At 37.3% G+C, this 19,687-nt stretch overlaps 2 protein-coding genes across 2 annotated transcripts in view; both read left to right on the top strand.

Moving 5' to 3' along the window:
• LOC127876817 (uncharacterized) overlaps window positions 1–3,813 on the top strand; it is a 4,814-nt gene extending 1,001 nt beyond the window's left edge. The window contains exons 2-3 of the mRNA XM_052422281.1: window positions 1–75; window positions 3,706–3,813. The exon at window positions 1–75 is cut by the window's left edge and continues 155 nt beyond it. Coding sequence (XP_052278241.1) covers window positions 1–75; window positions 3,706–3,813 — 183 coding nt within the window. The remainder of the gene's footprint in view (window positions 76–3,705) is intronic.
• A 6,105-nt stretch (window positions 3,814–9,918) lies between these two features.
• LOC127876816 (uncharacterized membrane protein DDB_G0293934-like) lies at window positions 9,919–19,687 on the top strand. Its single transcript, XM_052422280.1, has 8 exons — window positions 9,919–9,992; window positions 10,989–11,082; window positions 11,389–11,466; window positions 12,481–12,644; window positions 13,369–13,524; window positions 14,295–14,486; window positions 15,625–15,769; window positions 19,376–19,687. Exons 1-8 carry the CDS (start codon window positions 9,919–9,921, stop codon window positions 19,685–19,687), a joined length of 1,215 nt encoding a protein of 404 aa, XP_052278240.1.

Genomic DNA, 19,687 nt, shown 5'->3' with positions numbered 1-19,687 from the left:
AATGCACCGATGTACGAGGTTAAATCTGTAAATGGTCAACATTTGCTGAAGCAGCTTAACATCTCCCCATTGAAGGTATGCCACTATTTATTTAATGTTTTATTTTATTAAATTAAGAAACGTTCTAGTACGCATAATGGCGTCAACGAAACACAAAAAGAATACAAACATATAAACTAATTTTTTGTCGGGGAACAATATTCAATTTGAGGCCAATGTAAATATCCTTAATAAAAAATAAAATGTAAAATATATCATATAAATAATTGCAAGTTTAAAACATGAACGACCACCGATAACACTTTGCGAACCCGGATGTTCGCATACTTAAGTTCCCTCTTTCTTTAAAATTTGACTCTTCAGGATAAAATATGCAATAAGAGTCTAATTTTTGTATAAATACTTCATTATTTTTGCTTAAAAACTCGTTTTTCTTTTCGCTATAAAAATTATGAGCAGATTTTGTATTCCAATCGAATTTTTGCATTCACCTTGTGACTTTTTGTTTTCAAATCATTTTTTACCAATGTTTTTTATTCTAACATTCTGCATGGGATTTTTGAAAAAGCAATATACGTATGTTTGGTTTTAAGCATTGTTAAAGTATTTGTGCTACATTTCGATTAACTGTATTTAACAAAAAAATGTAAACATGGACACACAATCCCATTGGAAAAATCACAATAGAACATACAAAATCCCATGGGAACATGCAACAATCCGCAGGGAAAAGCAATTTCGAGTCCCCCTCCCAAAAAAAAAAATTAAAGAGATGGAAATATTATAAATAAAAATAATCAATAAATAATCGCAAACAGTTTTGCATTGCCAACATTTTATAAAATATGAATGAATAATGAAAAAGTATTTTAGTTTGCGAAAATTCGGTTTATCAAAGTGTTTTCCGGTATACTTTCATATCTAAACAGAATAGCACAATAACCATTAAAATAAAATTCAAACAAAACTATAGTCATGTAATTCTGCGGGATTATAAACTTATACTTTCAAAATCACGAGACTGAAGTCCATTGTCCAGTACAAATTTAGTGAATATAGAATATCAATTAATGTCATAATCGCTCATCATAAAAACCTGTTTGTAAAATGATACGGTTGATAATCGACTCGTTGGGTTACTTGAATGTAGGATAGCGACATGTAGATAATCGAAATCGGCTAGTTAACGCACTTAAACTATAGAATGTTGAAATATTGCTCAAGATATCATAAAGGACCATATCATTTTCATGTTATATTTCACGCCTTACGAAATATGGATACACACTTAGTGTACGCATAGGTATATAATTAACGCTATAATTTTATCGGATTATTTTTTTGTCGTTTTGGCGCTCTTCGAACCCGACAAAATACGATGGGCTGCATCATGTGAGGACCCGGAGTGTGTCCCATCACTCCCACCTCATTATCTTACCAAACTCACTAAATTTGGGACGAATTGTTAATTATAACTTACGTTCTCTGCTATTTAGTTGTTATTGAAAGGTTTTTATTTGTGCTTTGGTATTATGCTGTTTTGGGAAGCCGCAGTACCACGAGGAAACTTTAACTGTCCCATATGTTTACCACCAAACAAACTCCCATGCTTCCGGTCTCGGGGATTGAACCATGATCGTTGAAGTGCGACTTGCGTGTACCCACCACTATGCTATCCGAACAACCCACCAACATGCAAAAATGATTGGACTTAAACCAGCCACAATTGTTACGCCGCAGTGACTGTTTAATGATGTTCAGTTCAATTGTTTAATATGTCCATCAAACTTTCCATTTGATGAAAGAAAGTGTAAAAGAAGTCTTTCTTTCTATGACTTTAATCATTTGTAAAAGAAAGAATTATATTTTATTTAGATACAATTTATTATAGCATGAGAACTTTTGTACTTTGTTACTAAATACAAAAGAAGCATTTTGTGGCTTTTTGGCTTTAAGACAAATACATGTATCTTTCACTACAGCTTTGGTAAATAATATTTGCATGCTTCGCTAAAAATGTTTAGTTGTTAACATAAAATTTGAAATATGATTTAATGCAGTTCTAGTACAACTTTGACATATACATAACTAACTTTAAACCAATTTATTTAATTACTCAGTTTTATATCCAGTAGGGATAACGATATACACTTTCATAGAAAAAAAACATTCTTTTATTCTAATATTTCGCCCAAATGGGCTTTATCAAAGTTTACAAATATGAATTTACTACATAGTTATAACTGTCATGTTCAACAATTTAAGTAAATGTTTTACAACGTCAAATATGACAAGAAATGACGTCATGACGTCATACATTACCATATAATTTCAACTTCTGTCACATTCATATGAATGCTGCATTCTGATTGGATAATTTGTTCACGTGTCCGGTTTTTCATTTTCCGATGAATCCACTTCGTATGCAAATATAAACATGAATATTCATGGCGCTACTTTCTGGTCATAAACAAGTTGCCAAAATGATGTTACGTTTTGCGCTAAACTTAATGGCGTTGTGTTTTATTGTTCAATAGCGAAATGACGTTATATTCTTTGCGAGAACTTCAACGATATACACGAAACTGAAACTAGATTCATACGCTAGATTAAAAATGACTTTTATGGCCCTTACCACGATAGAATTTCAGCCTTAAGATCATTTTGTGTTGTTATTATACGAATTGAATAGCATTTTTCTGCATTTCATCGGTGTATGAACTGTCGGAAAAAATACACATAATTTATGCATAAACGCCGTCGGCATAAAAATGCTATTCAATTCTTAATTGATATACAATTGCGCAAAAATAAATAACATTCTGATGACAATTTGTTGTATGGTTATTATACTTGATCAGAAATTCCTGCCCATTGTTATTTCTCCAAATTGAATTTGATAACAATAATAATAACAATAACATTATATTGTTATATCAACAACAATAACTATGTTAATGATAATAATCAAGTATCAAACCATACAACAAATTGTCATCAGTATGTTATTTATTTTGGCGCAATTGTATATCACACGGTAATGTATGACGTCATGACGTCATTTCTTGTCATATTTGACCTTGTAAAACATTTACTTTATTGATGTACATGACAGTTATAACTTTAGTGAATTCATATTTGTAAACTTTGATAAAGCCCATTTGGGCGAAATATTAGAATAAAAGAGTGTTTTTCTTTGACAATTTATTTAAGCTCGATTGCATCGAAAGTCGAATGCTAATTGAAACACTTTCGAGTCCGTTTTCATGTGTAAAATAAGGATTTGGCTTCTTTGGGGAAGAACGCTACACTGTGTGTTTCAAGCCCATTACTTCCCGGTCGCTAAGTGGACATCATATCCACTGCGCCAAGGCGACCGTTATACATCAATAATGTAGTTAACAATGACCGACGGTTGCGTAAAATGAAACACTCACGATTTAAAGTAGCATACGGCTTGTATCAAATCCATCGTAGAAACCAACATAATTTAAGGGTTACGTAATGTATGTCGCGGTTCAAACAATGATATGCATCCATCTGAAGAGAAAAACGACTAAAGCAATTGCAATGTAATATATCTCGAGCTTCCTCTTAATGATTTGGTGGTCGCGTCTCCAATTCTGCAAAAAAATACTATCTTGCAATCCTCATGAAATCGCACGTTTGCATAGATGAGTGTGCTCTAATGACCTTCTGTTTCAGGAGACGAAATTCTACCAGGACAAAGAGAAAGCTGGGTCGTTCATGGTGTCGTGTCAACGTCGCAGCAACGGCGCATGCGTGCTACGCGTTGTAAGTAAAATTGTCTGAAAATAGGTTGCCTTGGTTTGAAAAAGGATCCTTAAGTAGCGGAAATTATGGAAATCAATACACATAGTATAAGGATATTAATATCACATAGTGTAAGGACTAGTGATATTTAGCATTTTTTCGTGTTTTTTTTTACATTAAATAAACTGAAATATAAATCGTGCACGAAGAAAATCAAACATGTTTTTTTTTCTGATGGCAAAATCAGCAAACATAGCCAGCATTGTTAAAACATAAATTTAAATATATTGTTGTTGTGGCATGACAACTCTCTAGCTATTTTCTACGGAATACCGTTACGGCCATCGTGGTTACACATTAAAATCCAGAGGGCGACAATGCGAAAGTGCGATAGTACGATGGCGAGAATGCGATAATACGATGACGACAGTGCGACAATACGATGGCGACAGTGCGATAGTACGACGGCGACAATGCGGCAACACGACCGTACGATGACGACAATGCGACAGTGCGACAATACGATTGCGACAGTGCGATAGTACGATGGAAACCATGCGATAGTCATATCGTCCTGTCGCCATCGTATCATCGCATTGGCGCCATCGTACTATCGCATTGTCGCCATCGTATTGTCGCACTGTCGTCATCGTATTATCGCATTGTCGCCACCGTACTATCGCACTGTCTCCATCGTATTGTCGCGATGTCGCCATCGTATTATCGCACTATCGCATTGTCGCGTTTTCGCCATCATACTATCGCACTGTCGCCATCGTATTGTCGCACTGTCGTCATCGTATGATCGCATTGTCGCAATCGTACCATCGCGTTATCGTACTGTCGTCATCGTAATATCGCATTGTCGCCATCGTACTATCGCACTGTCGCCATCGTATTGTCGCACTGTCGTCATCGTATTGTCGCATTGTCGCCATCGTACTATCGCACTATCGCAGTGTCGCCCTCTGGATTTTAATGTGTAACGGTATTCCGTAATTTTCGCTTCTTATGCAACTCGGTGTTTGGCAAAGTTAATTGCATAACTCTGACATATATATTTATTTTATTATGTTGATATAATAATTTACAGAAAAGCTAATCATACACGTGTATATGTAATAAAGCAATACAGCTTTATTGATAGTGCGTATTGGCATTGAATCAATATTCTATGAAACACGCGTCCTTGAAATGATGCGATTCGAACATGTATAAAAAAGGACTTGTCATGTTGATAAAAAATCATAAAAAAATAAATTATAAAACTTCGATCTGATTCTTATAAACTGCGTTTGGCATTAGACTAAAATTGTTTGGATTTCATTTTAAACCATTTATAAAAGAAATAAAACAATTGTATTCGCCAGTAAAAATATTAGTATAAAATTTCTATTTTGGGGTTTATGCTTTATAACTATCTTATCATATACTACCTTATCATCAGACTGGAAGTCTCGAACATAACGATGTGGCTTACGAGATAAGGCCTGCCGATGACACGTTAAGCACGAGAGTCCTCGAAGGCACGCGCCTCTCTCCTCACATCATGACACGTGTCAGCGATCTGGTGCGCGATCAGAGAGGCCAAGGTCATGGTAACGTATGATTTGTTGTGAGCTGTTAACCAAACATTGTCGTACATAATATTTATCATAGAACCGCACAGGAGTCAAATGTTCATGCACCTATCATTACTGACCATCGAATTAGTAGAGTAATTCGTAACTGCACACCATACAAACAGAGCTTTTATACGTTGTCGTTAATGGCTGTTCTTTTCCAAAAACAAACAAAGTACACAATTTTATAAATCCGCATGATTGAATTTCATAATTTTCTATAAGTTTGTTTTATTTTTTTTACAAAGTATACGATAATGGTGCAGATACTTATTATTGCTATCAAATCTTGCTATTATCAATCAAACACCCTAATTCTTTGCTCCTGTTCAACATTATGTAAAATGGTTCTCGTGTAGGCGGTGATGACGATGAAAGAATACCTCCTGACCAAGATGCTTTGAAAAGCAAAGAAAGTGGCAATGACAATGGGAAGAGTGAGTCTGAAAGTGTTGACGACTACGACAAAGATTTAAAGATAGGTAACTGTGCATTTTACAATTGTCATCAGTACGCATTCAATTTACTTAAAATGGTAAGTAAGGTAAATTCATATGGGAGTGTTGTTGTATAAAACGTTTATTGACGCCTTTAAAATAATGTTTCGATATTTAGCTACTTAATAAGTTTCCAAATGCATCTTTGTCTATTAAAATTACCATCAGATAAAGATATTCTACCTATTAAACCGAGGAAATGATGTCTCTAAAGGCTACAATGAACTCAATAATTGTACTTATGTTTTATATTCCATTACATTTTATGACAAACATAAATTATTTATCCTCTAACCATTTAGAATAAAAACAAACACATTTGTTTAGGTGTCATGACAAGCAGGGTATTTTATTTCTTGAAACACACGCACGGAGTGGGTGTTTGTATCTGACAGGGATTTCTACACATAAATGCAAGAAACAAATCTTCTGACAATCGTATGTGTTCAATGAGCAACAGATATCGACCCCAATGGCACCGCTCAGTTGAAGAGTCTCGAAACGTCAGTAAACGTTGCGACATTCTTCTCATATATTTAAGAACTGAAACGATACTAAATCCATTCTGTAGAACACGTCGTTATACGTATCATTAAACATGCTCATGCGTAACATGTGAATAATTGAATATTATTAATACCCATCAAACGTCAAGCCTAAACTCAAAATCATACAATTTCACAATTTAACAACACAATTCAAAATCACAAGCCCAACCAAGGACGCCACGGCCCTTACAACCGCCCGTCCGTCGCCGATGCCCATCCACAACGCCTATTTGCGAAAAGTACATTTAGTGAAGCATTAGTTTTGATTAAAGCAGCTGAGATAATTACAATATTTATTCATTACCATCAATTTAAAGAAGTGCACATGACTTCACATACACCCCAAACAATAATCGGTGGTAACGAACGATTCAGGTGTAACCGCGAGCGGGATACGCAACCCTACTGCTCATTTTTCATTTTTCTTTTAATGGCAGGGGGACGTATGAGAACCCATGGCTCAAGACTGGTGTCTAAGTGCATTCATCACCTCCTGAAACCGCTAATTTTAGAGAAATCTACAAATAATCAGCTGTTACTAAATCGTAAACGTTAAGTATTCTTTTTAGAAAACCATGTAAATCCCATAGTAAAATGTCCGGAACCAATGCCCCTTTCTATCTCAAGTCAGTCATCCGTCTGCTCTCATAAAACTCACTGAAACACATAAAACATAATATAAGCATCAACACACATACAGAGCATAAATAAATAAAACGATTTAAATCAAGTCTTCGCTATACCCTGCTTGCCTGTCGAATGACTAAACCTAAAAATATGTGCACGAGGAAATCTTGATTTCCGCACCATTGGACATATATCACCTTCAAAAACCTGTATAACCAGTTTATTCATTCACACAACGATAATAAATACATATATATTGAGAAAAACTATCAACAAAACAGTTATAGTGACATAGGCATAAATAACATCAATGGCTTTAAGGTTATGGTGTGCCTTATGTATACATGTACTTTCCTGCAAAATAATTTAGCAAGATCACGCCGGGTATGCGAATACTTCGTTTACGGATGGCACTTCACTAACAGAGAACAACAAACGCCACGCGCTAGAGGTAAGTTCCTCTGTTTTATTTAAAGTTATATCCTAAAGATTAGTTTTTAAGACAAGACACATGGTCGAGTTGATAAATGGTGTATCCTTTTGTATTGGGAATACACAATTTCACGGAAGAATGGAACAGTTTTGCCCAAAAAATAGAAAATTTGATCGTAAAACAGCATAAACTGGATGAACAGTAAACATTTTAACAAAATAAAACTACTTAGAATTATTGCAAGATATTTTTTGCTATTCCAGCATGTAGAGTAATCACTGTGCTTCAAATACTGAAATTTTGATAGCATTCAATGAAATATAAACAAAGATAGTACGTTTTGTAATAGGTGGCATACATAAAGTTGCAGCCACTTTGTTTACCGATAAAGGGCACTTCAGATTACGGAGACTTCCAACAAAGCGGGCACTCTAATAACTGAGTTTTATCTTCTACCTCAAATGCATTTATTTATATTATGGCTATTCATACGAAACATTTGTAAAATATATTTTTCAAAAATCACATGACTATTAATTTATACTATGTTTATTATAATTGCAATTTTCAAATAAGATAATATTTATTATTAAATAAATGTGTACGGATAATGCGAATCAACACAATCGTGTTTAATTTTACTTATAGCAGGGCTATAGATAACGGTAGTGAAGGGGTCTTTATGACGCAAATACACATTTGTTCTTCATAAAATCCTATGTCGGTTGTGCTTATTTGAATCGCATCATCAAGACGATACTTATGCGTAGCAACAAAATTAAAAAGAGAATGGTAAAACTCCATGTATTTTGAGCCCTGCTTATAGGGAGCACTTCCCTTTACGCAACGCTAACGTTTGCTCGAAGTGCGATTCACCTGACCCTAAATCACTGTATTGGTTGAGTTTTAAGAATCACGGTTAAAATTAAATCGTAAAATCAACTGATTCTGGAAAAAAAGGAATGCGTACATAAAATGTTTAAATGTCATATTATGGAGTAAGTACTTAGTATACCCACACAAACGAAGTTTAGGGTGCTATATTGGATAGAACTTCATATGCAGCATGTGTTGTGTTTATATTAAAACAAAGACGGATATGCATAATTTTACACCACTATCGTGTGATTAAATCAACTCCGCCCGTTCTTTTATTGCTATTTTCGTTTATTGGCATTGAGCCAAAAAGTTCCAATAGAATTTCGAACCTGCATCGCTGCTGATATTAATCTCTGAGAGGCAGTTTAAGCAGAGTGATTATTCATGACATGCTATCTAATATAAAAGAAAATAGCCTTAGTACCTTCATTTGGACATAAAGATAAATGCTTTAGATCAACCGCTTAGAACGTAATTTAAAATATATGGTCATATAGATTTTACTCATTAGACATATCCAATTTGTTTAACATTTATCTTTCACATTTATACCAAATCATAATCATATTTCAAAGGGATAAGAACATGCTTCGTTTATTCGTTTTTTATTTGCGTACTAAGTACATACATTTTTATTTATTGCCTGCTTACTTTAACAGTATTCCACAGCGAATTCTGCATTTTTGATTCAAAAAATACGAGTGTGCTATATCTGGAAAAAAGTGTCTAGATGTCAGGAAACGAAGTGCCATTGTTTTTTAGTTGATCGGTAAACGAAGTGCAGATGAAAAATGTGCATGCGACTCTTAAAACATTTGAATTTTCTCAAATACATGAGTAAACTAAAATGTAACATGTTGTAACATTACTGGATATATTGATCTTTTATTTCGAATAGTAAGCACGTTCTTGATTTATTTCCAAGTATGTTTATTTTGTTTAAATATGTACTGATCATTCAATTCATGCTGATTATCGATGAAATTTTATCGTTTTTTTTTAAATAATTCACCGTTTTTCCGCGAATTTCTTTCTTCGCAATACGAAGTGCTATACCATTAATCACCCAAACAATGTTCTGTGTCTAAAAACCAAATAAACAGAACATAAATACAAAAAAGCTGAAGAACTCACCTCTCGCGCGTGGCGTTTGTTGTTCTCTGTAAGTGAAGTGCCATCCGTAAACGAAGTATTCGCATACCCGGCGTGAAGATGAATATCAGCACCATATATTTTATGCGTATAAATATCGATTTTATTTTGCCTGCAGATCTAGCGAATTTTAGACGCACCCTGGAGAATTTACATTCAAAGGCACCACTAGAGGTAGAACACATACTTTTTTTTCAAAAACTTGATTTTGAAACAATATTTAACAATTCCTCCTAATTGTACATAACACCGTAATACCACGATCATTGATATTTGCTCAATTTTGCGGTAGTGTAAGCTATAGCCAACCGCACTGACGTAACTTTAAATAAGTTACCAACATATTTCATTTGAGATAACATTTGCAAACGATGTGTTTACAGAAAATGAGACAAAAACGGCAGAACGAAGTCTACGCAGTCGAGGTAGTGGTGGCTATTGACCCACCTTTGTGGCAGAAGTAAGTTGTCGACTGCCATAACATTTCACACTTCTCATAAAACCTTGAAAATTCTATAACGTTGGAATATAACAAGAAATATCATTAACAAGAATCTTAAAAAGAATATAGTCGGCGTCCTCAGATTTAGAATATGATAAACTATACATATATCTACTCGAGCCATACAGTGTTATGTGTGGTAAAAATAAATCTGATGAGTAAAACAGTTCTGTTAGAATGACTTGCGCTCCGAAATTAATTTTCAAATTATGTTTTGGTAATTGATTCGCGTCTTAATGTAAATGATGCATAGTCATAAAAACAATCATTTATCGTTTCGCGTCTCTTAATTACAATCGCGCATTTTTAACTTAGAATGACCTGCGAGCGTATGGTCAAATTTACAATATCCCGCTTGGGAAATCAACGCTATGTATATTTTAGACCATGATAAAAGCAGTCAAAAGTATAATATATGTTGTTTTATTCACAGTTAAATAATGGGTTTAAACTAAACAATTCAGCCTAAAAACGTAAATGCAAATATTGTTTACACCAAGAATAAAAACCATTAGGCCCATGGCTGTTTTTGGAACGTGGACATATAACATGTACGAACACTTTCACCGTTGTTCTTCCTGAGGGTAAAACTAATTTAGCGTTGCATTTTTATTCGAATTTAGTAATATTCAAACATCGCCCCATTTAACGAAAATATATTAATGAGGGCAATATAGATGCATATCGATAGATCTTTGGGTTAATAACTTAATTTAATGAATAGTAAGAGTTATGAAGTTTCAACAGTAAACAAAATAAGATATAGGTCAGGTTTAAACATTGTTTCCCAATCATAAAGAAAAACAAAACATAGTATCCCAATAGCTGGTAGGATATCTCTCAAATTGGCAAATGTAATTGTTTGTTTGACTGTGTCAATAGGTCAAAACTTGGGTAAGACTGATTGGCTGTAAAAGCTTTTGTCTTGCTACAAATTTGTTCGTATTTCTTTAGATTTTACACGGACACGGCGGCTACTGGCGAAATGTCCCGAGATGCGGCGACAGAGTACAAACTTCGGGAACATTTCTCGCAGATAATAAATGGCGTACGTTGTAATGTATTAAAACAATGTCATTGTACGAATATCTTATTATTGTCAAATGCGCTTATCTGGTTTTATTCCAGCAAATGATTTCACCATTGATATATGTATCGATTTACTGAGTTACATCGTTACGTACTTAGTAATTACATGAGTATTTAAATAAAACAACACAATTATATGTTTCTACAAATTCTTATTTCGAAACTTTCCGCAAATTACCTTACACTTTTTTATCGCAAAGTATCCGTAAATTAAATAAACAGTTCCAAATGTGGCATTCGGCATGCTTTCATATTTGTATTCCAGGTTAGCTTGCGATATGAAAGTATTGATTCTAACGAACTGAACATTTACGTTACGGTTACTGCCTTCCTGCTGTACAAGGTATGTCATTTAGCTTGTTTTTGCAGTGACGTACTTAATAACGTACTTGACATTATGTCACTAGTAAATCCCTATCATTTGGCTGATGCGATGTATGATTCTAGCCATGTCGATTTCACCATTCATATGAGCGCATTCGATGCGAATTTCGTCATCATTTTGTTCATTGTTTTGTTATGAATTATTAATCGGGTTTGTTATAAGATTCGTGACAATTGTTTCGTTACACGTAACGGCGATCACGTTACTTGGTCAAATAATTATTAAATGTTATACGACTCCCTCGTCACTATTTGGTAAGGTCTTTGTTGTACCTGAAAAAAATGGTAGTTTAATGTAAGTGTCAGCATTACAATACTGTACAATAGAACAAAATGTTACGATTGATTAATAACTGCATACGCACAATCTTACTATTGGCATTTTCACCCCCATAATAGAATGTTGTGCTACAAGGGCTTGCTATAAAATTACAAAAATATCTATAACCAAAGACGGCTGTTTGTGAACAAAACCATTACTACGATTATGGTTTTAAAAGTTTTAAAACTACAAAATGGCTGCTTGTATGTCATTTTGTAAATAGTGACGAAATATGAAATTTGTGAGTGTTTACTAGGACATGACGTGCTGGTAATACGTTTAAATATTTGCGAGTCCATGTTTGAGTTCACGGATTGGCCTTTGTAAAACTCGTTATAAAATCATTCATGGAACTTAGAAAATTTTAATAAATAGTTAAACGTTCTTGAATATCAAACACAAGTATATTCAAATCATTAGTTTAAAGACCTTCGCATAATGTAAGCTTGAATAAGATGATGAGTCATTTTATTTTTTTCGTTTTCATTCAAGAAAAATCGTGAAAAAACAACTTCATTTTAAGTTTTGCCATTATATAGAGTATAAATTAGAAATGGCACATATATCTATTAAAATAGCTGGTTAAAATGATTAAGCGGAAAGTTTAATTATTGCGCTATTTCCCATAATTGTTGAATGAACTTTTACTAGACTATCGACTCCACAAATCCGCTACCTCCGTCGACAAAGATTAAAACGTTTGTCGGCTACGAATATGAATATGTTGACAGCAGCGTCTACTTATCTTCTCTACCGTCGTGGCTGAGTAACCTGTCGGGTCTTCCAGACAATGATCACGTCATGGTTTTCACATGGTGAGAAACTTTTGTTATTGTATAAGTGTACAGGGGATGTGTTTTCATATTTAATTTTATTACGGTTAAACTCAGCCACAATTGCTCGTTGTGTCATTTTTACTTCCTTTGTCGTAATATATAGTGAGCAAGAATATCCAAATCTTAATATCCGTATATCGAAAAGTATTAAATAAATTCGGAAATTAAGAACCGGTTGAAATGTATGAAAATCGCCAAATGATTACTAGCCATAATATTTTTTACTGGAACTAAAATGATAAACCTCGCAGATAGGAAATCCCCAGTTATTGTTCTATCCCAGATGACGATTGCTCGTTTCAACATGACTTTGTACAGTTCGTCGCCTTAATTCTAAAGTAAAAAAATTGTACAAATCGACAGATTAAGAAAAAAATATGTATTAAAATAACTTTTTTTTTATTTTAAAAGCAATTGTCTTTAAATTTTGCAAATTGATAGATTGCATACATCTCAACCCACTGTCAAAATTTCATGAAGATATCTTGTTTTATAATACATGGTGTGTTATTTCAAAACTTTAGAAGCGATTTTCTCAAAATCACTTTTTCTCAAAATCACTTTTTGGACTTTCGTGCATTTAAAATTAGTGCGAAGACAGTTGGATATCATGAATTACGCTGAGTTCTAGTATAAATAAAACCCGAAACGATTACTCGCCGCATCATAAACGTGAAAGACATGTTTTCTTGGTCATGTCCAGGTATGACCTCTACGCCAAGGGAGATGTCTCTAACACTGGGGTGATTGGCATCACCTATTCAAGTAGCGCGTGCTATAACAATCGAGTGTCAGTCAATGAAGTAATCGTCAGCCTCTTTACCACCATATCAGTGGCCGCCCATGAACTGGGACACAAGTTAGTATAAAGACATCAATAGCGTTTTGCCTTAATAAACTACACGTTCAGCTGGAAATTATTCAAGACTGCGCGGTAAAAATGCCAATCAGAAGTTGTTTTTATATTGTCGTTAACCCAGTTTTATGACTGCATTGTAATCCTAAGATATTAAAGCACTCGGTCAGCGAATGTTTATTTGATAAAGTCGATTTGGCAAATACAATAATTCACTGCTCGCCACTTAATCAATGGCTGATTGACAGTTGCATACAAACCATTTTCCAAAATTACCTTACAAGCGTCTATTTTTTATAAGACTGGATTTTTGAACGGCATAAAAATACTGTTTAGAAACGTCTGTTCTTGCAAATGGTTATTTATTTCACGCTACATGTCAGTTAATCTAAAGACATGCGTGTATTATTTAATATTGCAAGGTAATTATTGCTATGAATGTATCTATTAACGTAACTTTTTTGTGGATTTGAGATATATGAATACTTATGTTAACTGCCTAGCAATAGAATTATACAACGTCTATACGTTCGGTACACAATTTTTAGTTATTTAACTTGTTTTTAAATCGATAGGTGATTGACGCAAAGCGCTTGAAGGTTGTGACTTCAATCTTTTTGAAGGACTTACGTTACAGATATTTAATGTGACATTAGGCAAATACAATTTAATTTACTTTAATATAAAATGCATTTAAATTCTCTATAAGTTTCATTTTCCCGCTAACCGATCTTCGGTGATGTACTTGTTAACCTGCTAGACCTGCGTTCCAGTCTCGGCGCTGGCCACGATGGCAACACTGATTACGAAGTGACCGCCGCATGCCCAGCTTCCTCCAAGTTCATTATGACATCCGGGGTGAACCAGATCTACCATGGAGAGCCCTTTACACAGAATCCCTGGCGCTTTTCGCCATGCTCTGTCAAGCAGTTTAAAGATTTTATCCAGAGCCTTGATAAGGACGGGTTGGTTGACAAAATTAGTATTTAATTGGTCTTTATATTGATAATAAGTCGTAATAAATACAATAATAGTAAACGTATTTTGATAGCAACTTGACCTCCAATGCGATTGACGATTTACCGAGGTCGACGGTCGAGGTGGAAATACTCTTTACTTTATTACGAATGATACATGTGTAATTTATTTTAATATACATCACAAACATGGTTAATACAAAACAAGTTGAACTTTTAGATTGTATGTGAAATTCATGCGCTCATCATAATTGATTTGCTCTGTACGTTTTAAATAATAGCCTCCCGATTATTATCTTGATTAGAATTGTTAAATATTCCATGCTTCTTTATAGCCCCCCTCACCCACCCCCGCGCTAGCTATACTATATAAATATCAGGTGAGATCTATTATTAATGTTTCCACCCTGATGGGAATTTGATGGGAATAATATCAACGATGATGAAGTCCGAGGTGGACATTGCTCTTCGATGCGGAAGTATTAACCTACCCCGACCGATGCCTGTGATGTTATTATAATTTTCCAACGTCCAGCATCATGGCATGTTACAAATAATGCAATGATTGTAATTTGGAAATTTGCCATTCCAAGTGAGGTATAATGATAATAATATATATCAATCGCCAAGTATGTTATTAATTTATGATGGTTTAAAAGTCCTGAGCGTGCCGTTGGTTTCTTTAAAAAAAAACATTACGGGATAAAGAACGCCGTGGGGCTAAACTTATACTGTAAAGATCTAATATATGCAGTTTCCAGGGTTAACCCATGAATCCCTTTGATTTCTTTAATAAAAAGCTCGCGCCTTGTACAATCTTGGGACCGATTGTAAAATAAATCTTTGAGATAACGCGTAAGTACTATGCATTAACGTAGCGATATAGGTATAACTGAATTGACCTCTAATTGTGATAGAAAATATGTCATTTAATAAAATAAAAATATATTTCCTATGCATGTTATTTTATTTCTGATTCCTAATATATTACTCTAACTGTTTTGAACTACTACTGTTACGTTTGTAATTATAATTTGCAAATATGATATCATTATATAATTGTAAATTTGGATAGCCGCATCATAGTTGCATTTTAATTGATAAATTTATTACATATAAATTGCAGAAAGAATTGCTTGCTTGACAGAGGGGATTACTACAATGGCGACGAGTTGAACATCTTCGTCTCACGATTGCCAGGAGAACAACAAACCGCGGACGAACAGTGCAAGAAGATTTTTGGCAATGAATCCGGACTTGGGTGTGGATGGGTTAGTAATTAAAGCTTTGGTTATGAAACTATTCAATGCCTTGTATATTTAGTTTCATTGATTTTTTTGCTTAGTTTCATTGATTTTTTGCAATCTTACCTGTTTTGGTTCAACCGTCCCCTAACAGGTAATAAAGTGTATGTAGGTAAACTAACGGGCGGAAAATGACTCAAAAATTGTTCGAAACGACAAAATGCAGAAATTCAATCAAACAAGAAAGCGGCTAAATATATATATATTGCAAGTACGTGATTCTTTGTAGACGGCCACAGACCCATCAATCTGTCAGTACATGCATTGCAAAACTTCCTGGCCAGGGTACTGCCGCGCAAAGACCGCGGACCAAGGCACCTCGTGTGATGACCCAGCATTAAATAAGGTATGATAGAGGCATTTGATTTACACATTTGGTACAAGCTCGTTTGTATTGCTCGTAATGGTGTAAAGTTGTATAAGTGCAATGTTGAACATTCTTCACAAAATCAAAGTTATGGCTTTTGTTCAACTAATTCTAATTGTTACGGTCATGATTTTATTATTTCAACTTGCCACACAATACATCAAAAAGTGTCTGAGTCCGAATACTCTACTGCGTCAAGCTGTAGGTTTTTATTATTTTAATTAATATAATAAATACATGAACATGTACTAGTATTTATATTTGTTTTCAGTGGTGTATCGATGGTGCATGTGTCCGGCGATCTCCTATTTCACCCGGTAAGGCGAACATATATTTCGTATAACGTATGCAGTTTGGGTGACTTACACATTTAGCATTGGGAAAAATGGTAAATGCATATTATTACGCTATGAACGGAGATATGTTCGTTGCGTCAATTACACGTGATAATCCAAACAAATCAAGTTTTTCATGCGTCAAGTGTTGGTTCATTTTCAAATTTTCCCATCTCACATAGACACATTGTTATTATTATAACGTATATCGAATTTCTTACATAAAATTAAAGAACAATTTTATTTTTAGAAATTCATGGCTTAAGATTATGTTTTGATAATGTATATTTAATTATAATGTTATTATATTATTATGCTTATTTTTATGTTGAATGCATGTATTCACATGTAATTTCACAATGAAAAAAAGATTGAGCATTTAATCACTTCGTTCCTTTTTAAAGCGTCGACAAAAGCAAAACCGTTAAAAACAACTACGCAAGCAACGACCACCACTTGATCAACCAACAGTACCACACGACCAACCACCATTACCACATGAACAACAACCACCACCACAAGACCAACCACAACCGCACGACCAACCACAACCGCACGACCAACCACCACCATAAGACCAAACATCACGACACGACCAACCACCACCATAAGACCAACCACCACCATAAGACCAACATTCACGACACGACAAACCACCACCACACGACCAACCACCACCACACGACCAACCTCTAACACACGACTAACCACCACGACACGACCAACCACCAAGACACGACCAACCACCACCACACGACCAACCACCACGACACGACCAACAACCACCACACGACCAACAACCACCACACGACCAACCTCCGCCACACGACCAAACACCACGACACGACCAACAACCACGACAAGACCAACCACAACGACGCGACCAAACACCACCACACGACCAACCTCAACCACACGACCAACCACTACGACACGACCAACCACCACCACACGACCAACCTCCACCACACGACCAACCACCAGCCACACGACCAACCTCCACCACACGACCAACCACCACCACACGACCATCCATCACCACACGACCAACCACCACCACACGACCAACCATCACCACACGACCAACCATCACCACACGACCAACCATCACCACACTACCAACCACCACGACACGACCAACCACCACGACACGAGCAAACACCCACGACACGACCAACCACCACGACACAACCAACACCACGACACGACCAACCTCTACACACACGACCAACCACCACGAAACGAACACAACTCCACTACACGACCAACCTACAACCACCTACACTACCAACAACCACCAACACTACCAGACCACCACCAACAACTACCAATCTACCACGACCAGACCAACCTGCCCACAATCGACCATACCACCACCAGGCACACTACCACCAACCACCACGACCACACCCAACCACACACCACACCACCAACCACCACCACCACGACCAACCACCCACCACACCACCAACCACCACCACACGACCAACCACCACCACACCACAACACGACCACACCACCACACACGACCAACCACCACCACACCACCAACCGACCAACCACACACCAACCACACACACACACCACCACCACGACACACCACCACCACCACACGACCAACCTCACCACACACGACCAACCACACACCACACCACCAACACACCACCACACACACCAACCACCACCACACGACCAACCACCACGACACACCACACACACAATCATACCACCACGACCAACCACCACACACGACCAACCATCACGACACACCAACACATCACCACACGATCAACCACCATCACCACACGACCAACCACCACGACAACCACACCACACACCACCACCACATCCACACCACACACCAACCACCACCACCATCACGACACGACCAAACCTCACACGACATTCAACCCTCACCCACAGCATCAACCACCATCACGACACGACCAACATCACGAACAGACCAACCTCACCACACGACCAACCCACACCACACGACCACAACCCACAACAACCGACCACCAACCACTGCCACGACCAACCTCCACCACACGACCAACCACCACTTCACGACCAACCACCACGAACCGACCAACCGCCACCACACGACCAACCACCACGACACGACCAACCACCGCGACACGACCACCACCACCGACACGACCAACCACCACCCACACGACCAACCATCACACCACGACCAACCCATCACCACACCCTCAACCACCACGACCGACCCAACCACCACGACACGAGCAAACACCCACGACACGACCAACCACACGACACGACCAACCACCACGACACGACCAACCTCCCACCACACGACCAACCACCACGACACGACCACCTCACGACCACGACCAACCTCCACCACAACGACCAAACCACCACCACACGACCAACCAACCACCACCACACGACCAACCACCACGACACGACCAACCTCCACCACACGACCAACCACCACCACACAACCAAACACCACGAAACGACCAACCGCCACCACACGAACAACCACCACGACCCGACCAACCACCGCGACACGACCAACCACCACGACACGACCAACCACCACCACACGACCAACCACCACCACACGACCAACCACCACCACACGACCAACCATCACCACACGACTAACCTCAATCACACGACCAACCATCACCACACGACCAACCATCACCACACGACCAACCATCACCACACGACCAACCATCACCACACGATCAACCACCACGACACGACCAACCACCACCATACCACCAACCTCCACCACACGACCAATCATCACGACACGACCAATCATCACCACACGATCAATCATCACGACACGACCAACCTTCACCACACATTCAACCATCACCACAGACCAACCACCATCACGACACGACCAACCATCACGACACGGCCAACCACCACCACACAACCAACCATCACGACACGACCAACTACCACCACATGACCAACCATCACCACACGACCAACCATCACGACACGTCCAACCACCACCACACAACCAACCATCACAACATGACCAACAACAACCACACGACCAACCACCACCACACGACCAACGACCACGACACGACTAACATCCACCACACAACCAACCACCACCACAGACCAGCCACCATCACGACACGACCAACCACCACCATACGACCAACCATCACGACATGA

Source organism: Dreissena polymorpha, chromosome 4 (assembly GCF_020536995.1).
Source record: "Dreissena polymorpha isolate Duluth1 chromosome 4, UMN_Dpol_1.0, whole genome shotgun sequence".
Taxonomy (NCBI): Eukaryota; Metazoa; Mollusca; class Bivalvia; order Myida; family Dreissenidae; genus Dreissena; species Dreissena polymorpha.
Note: the sequence above shows the minus strand (reverse complement) of the source record. Positions and strands in the feature narration are given on the sequence as shown.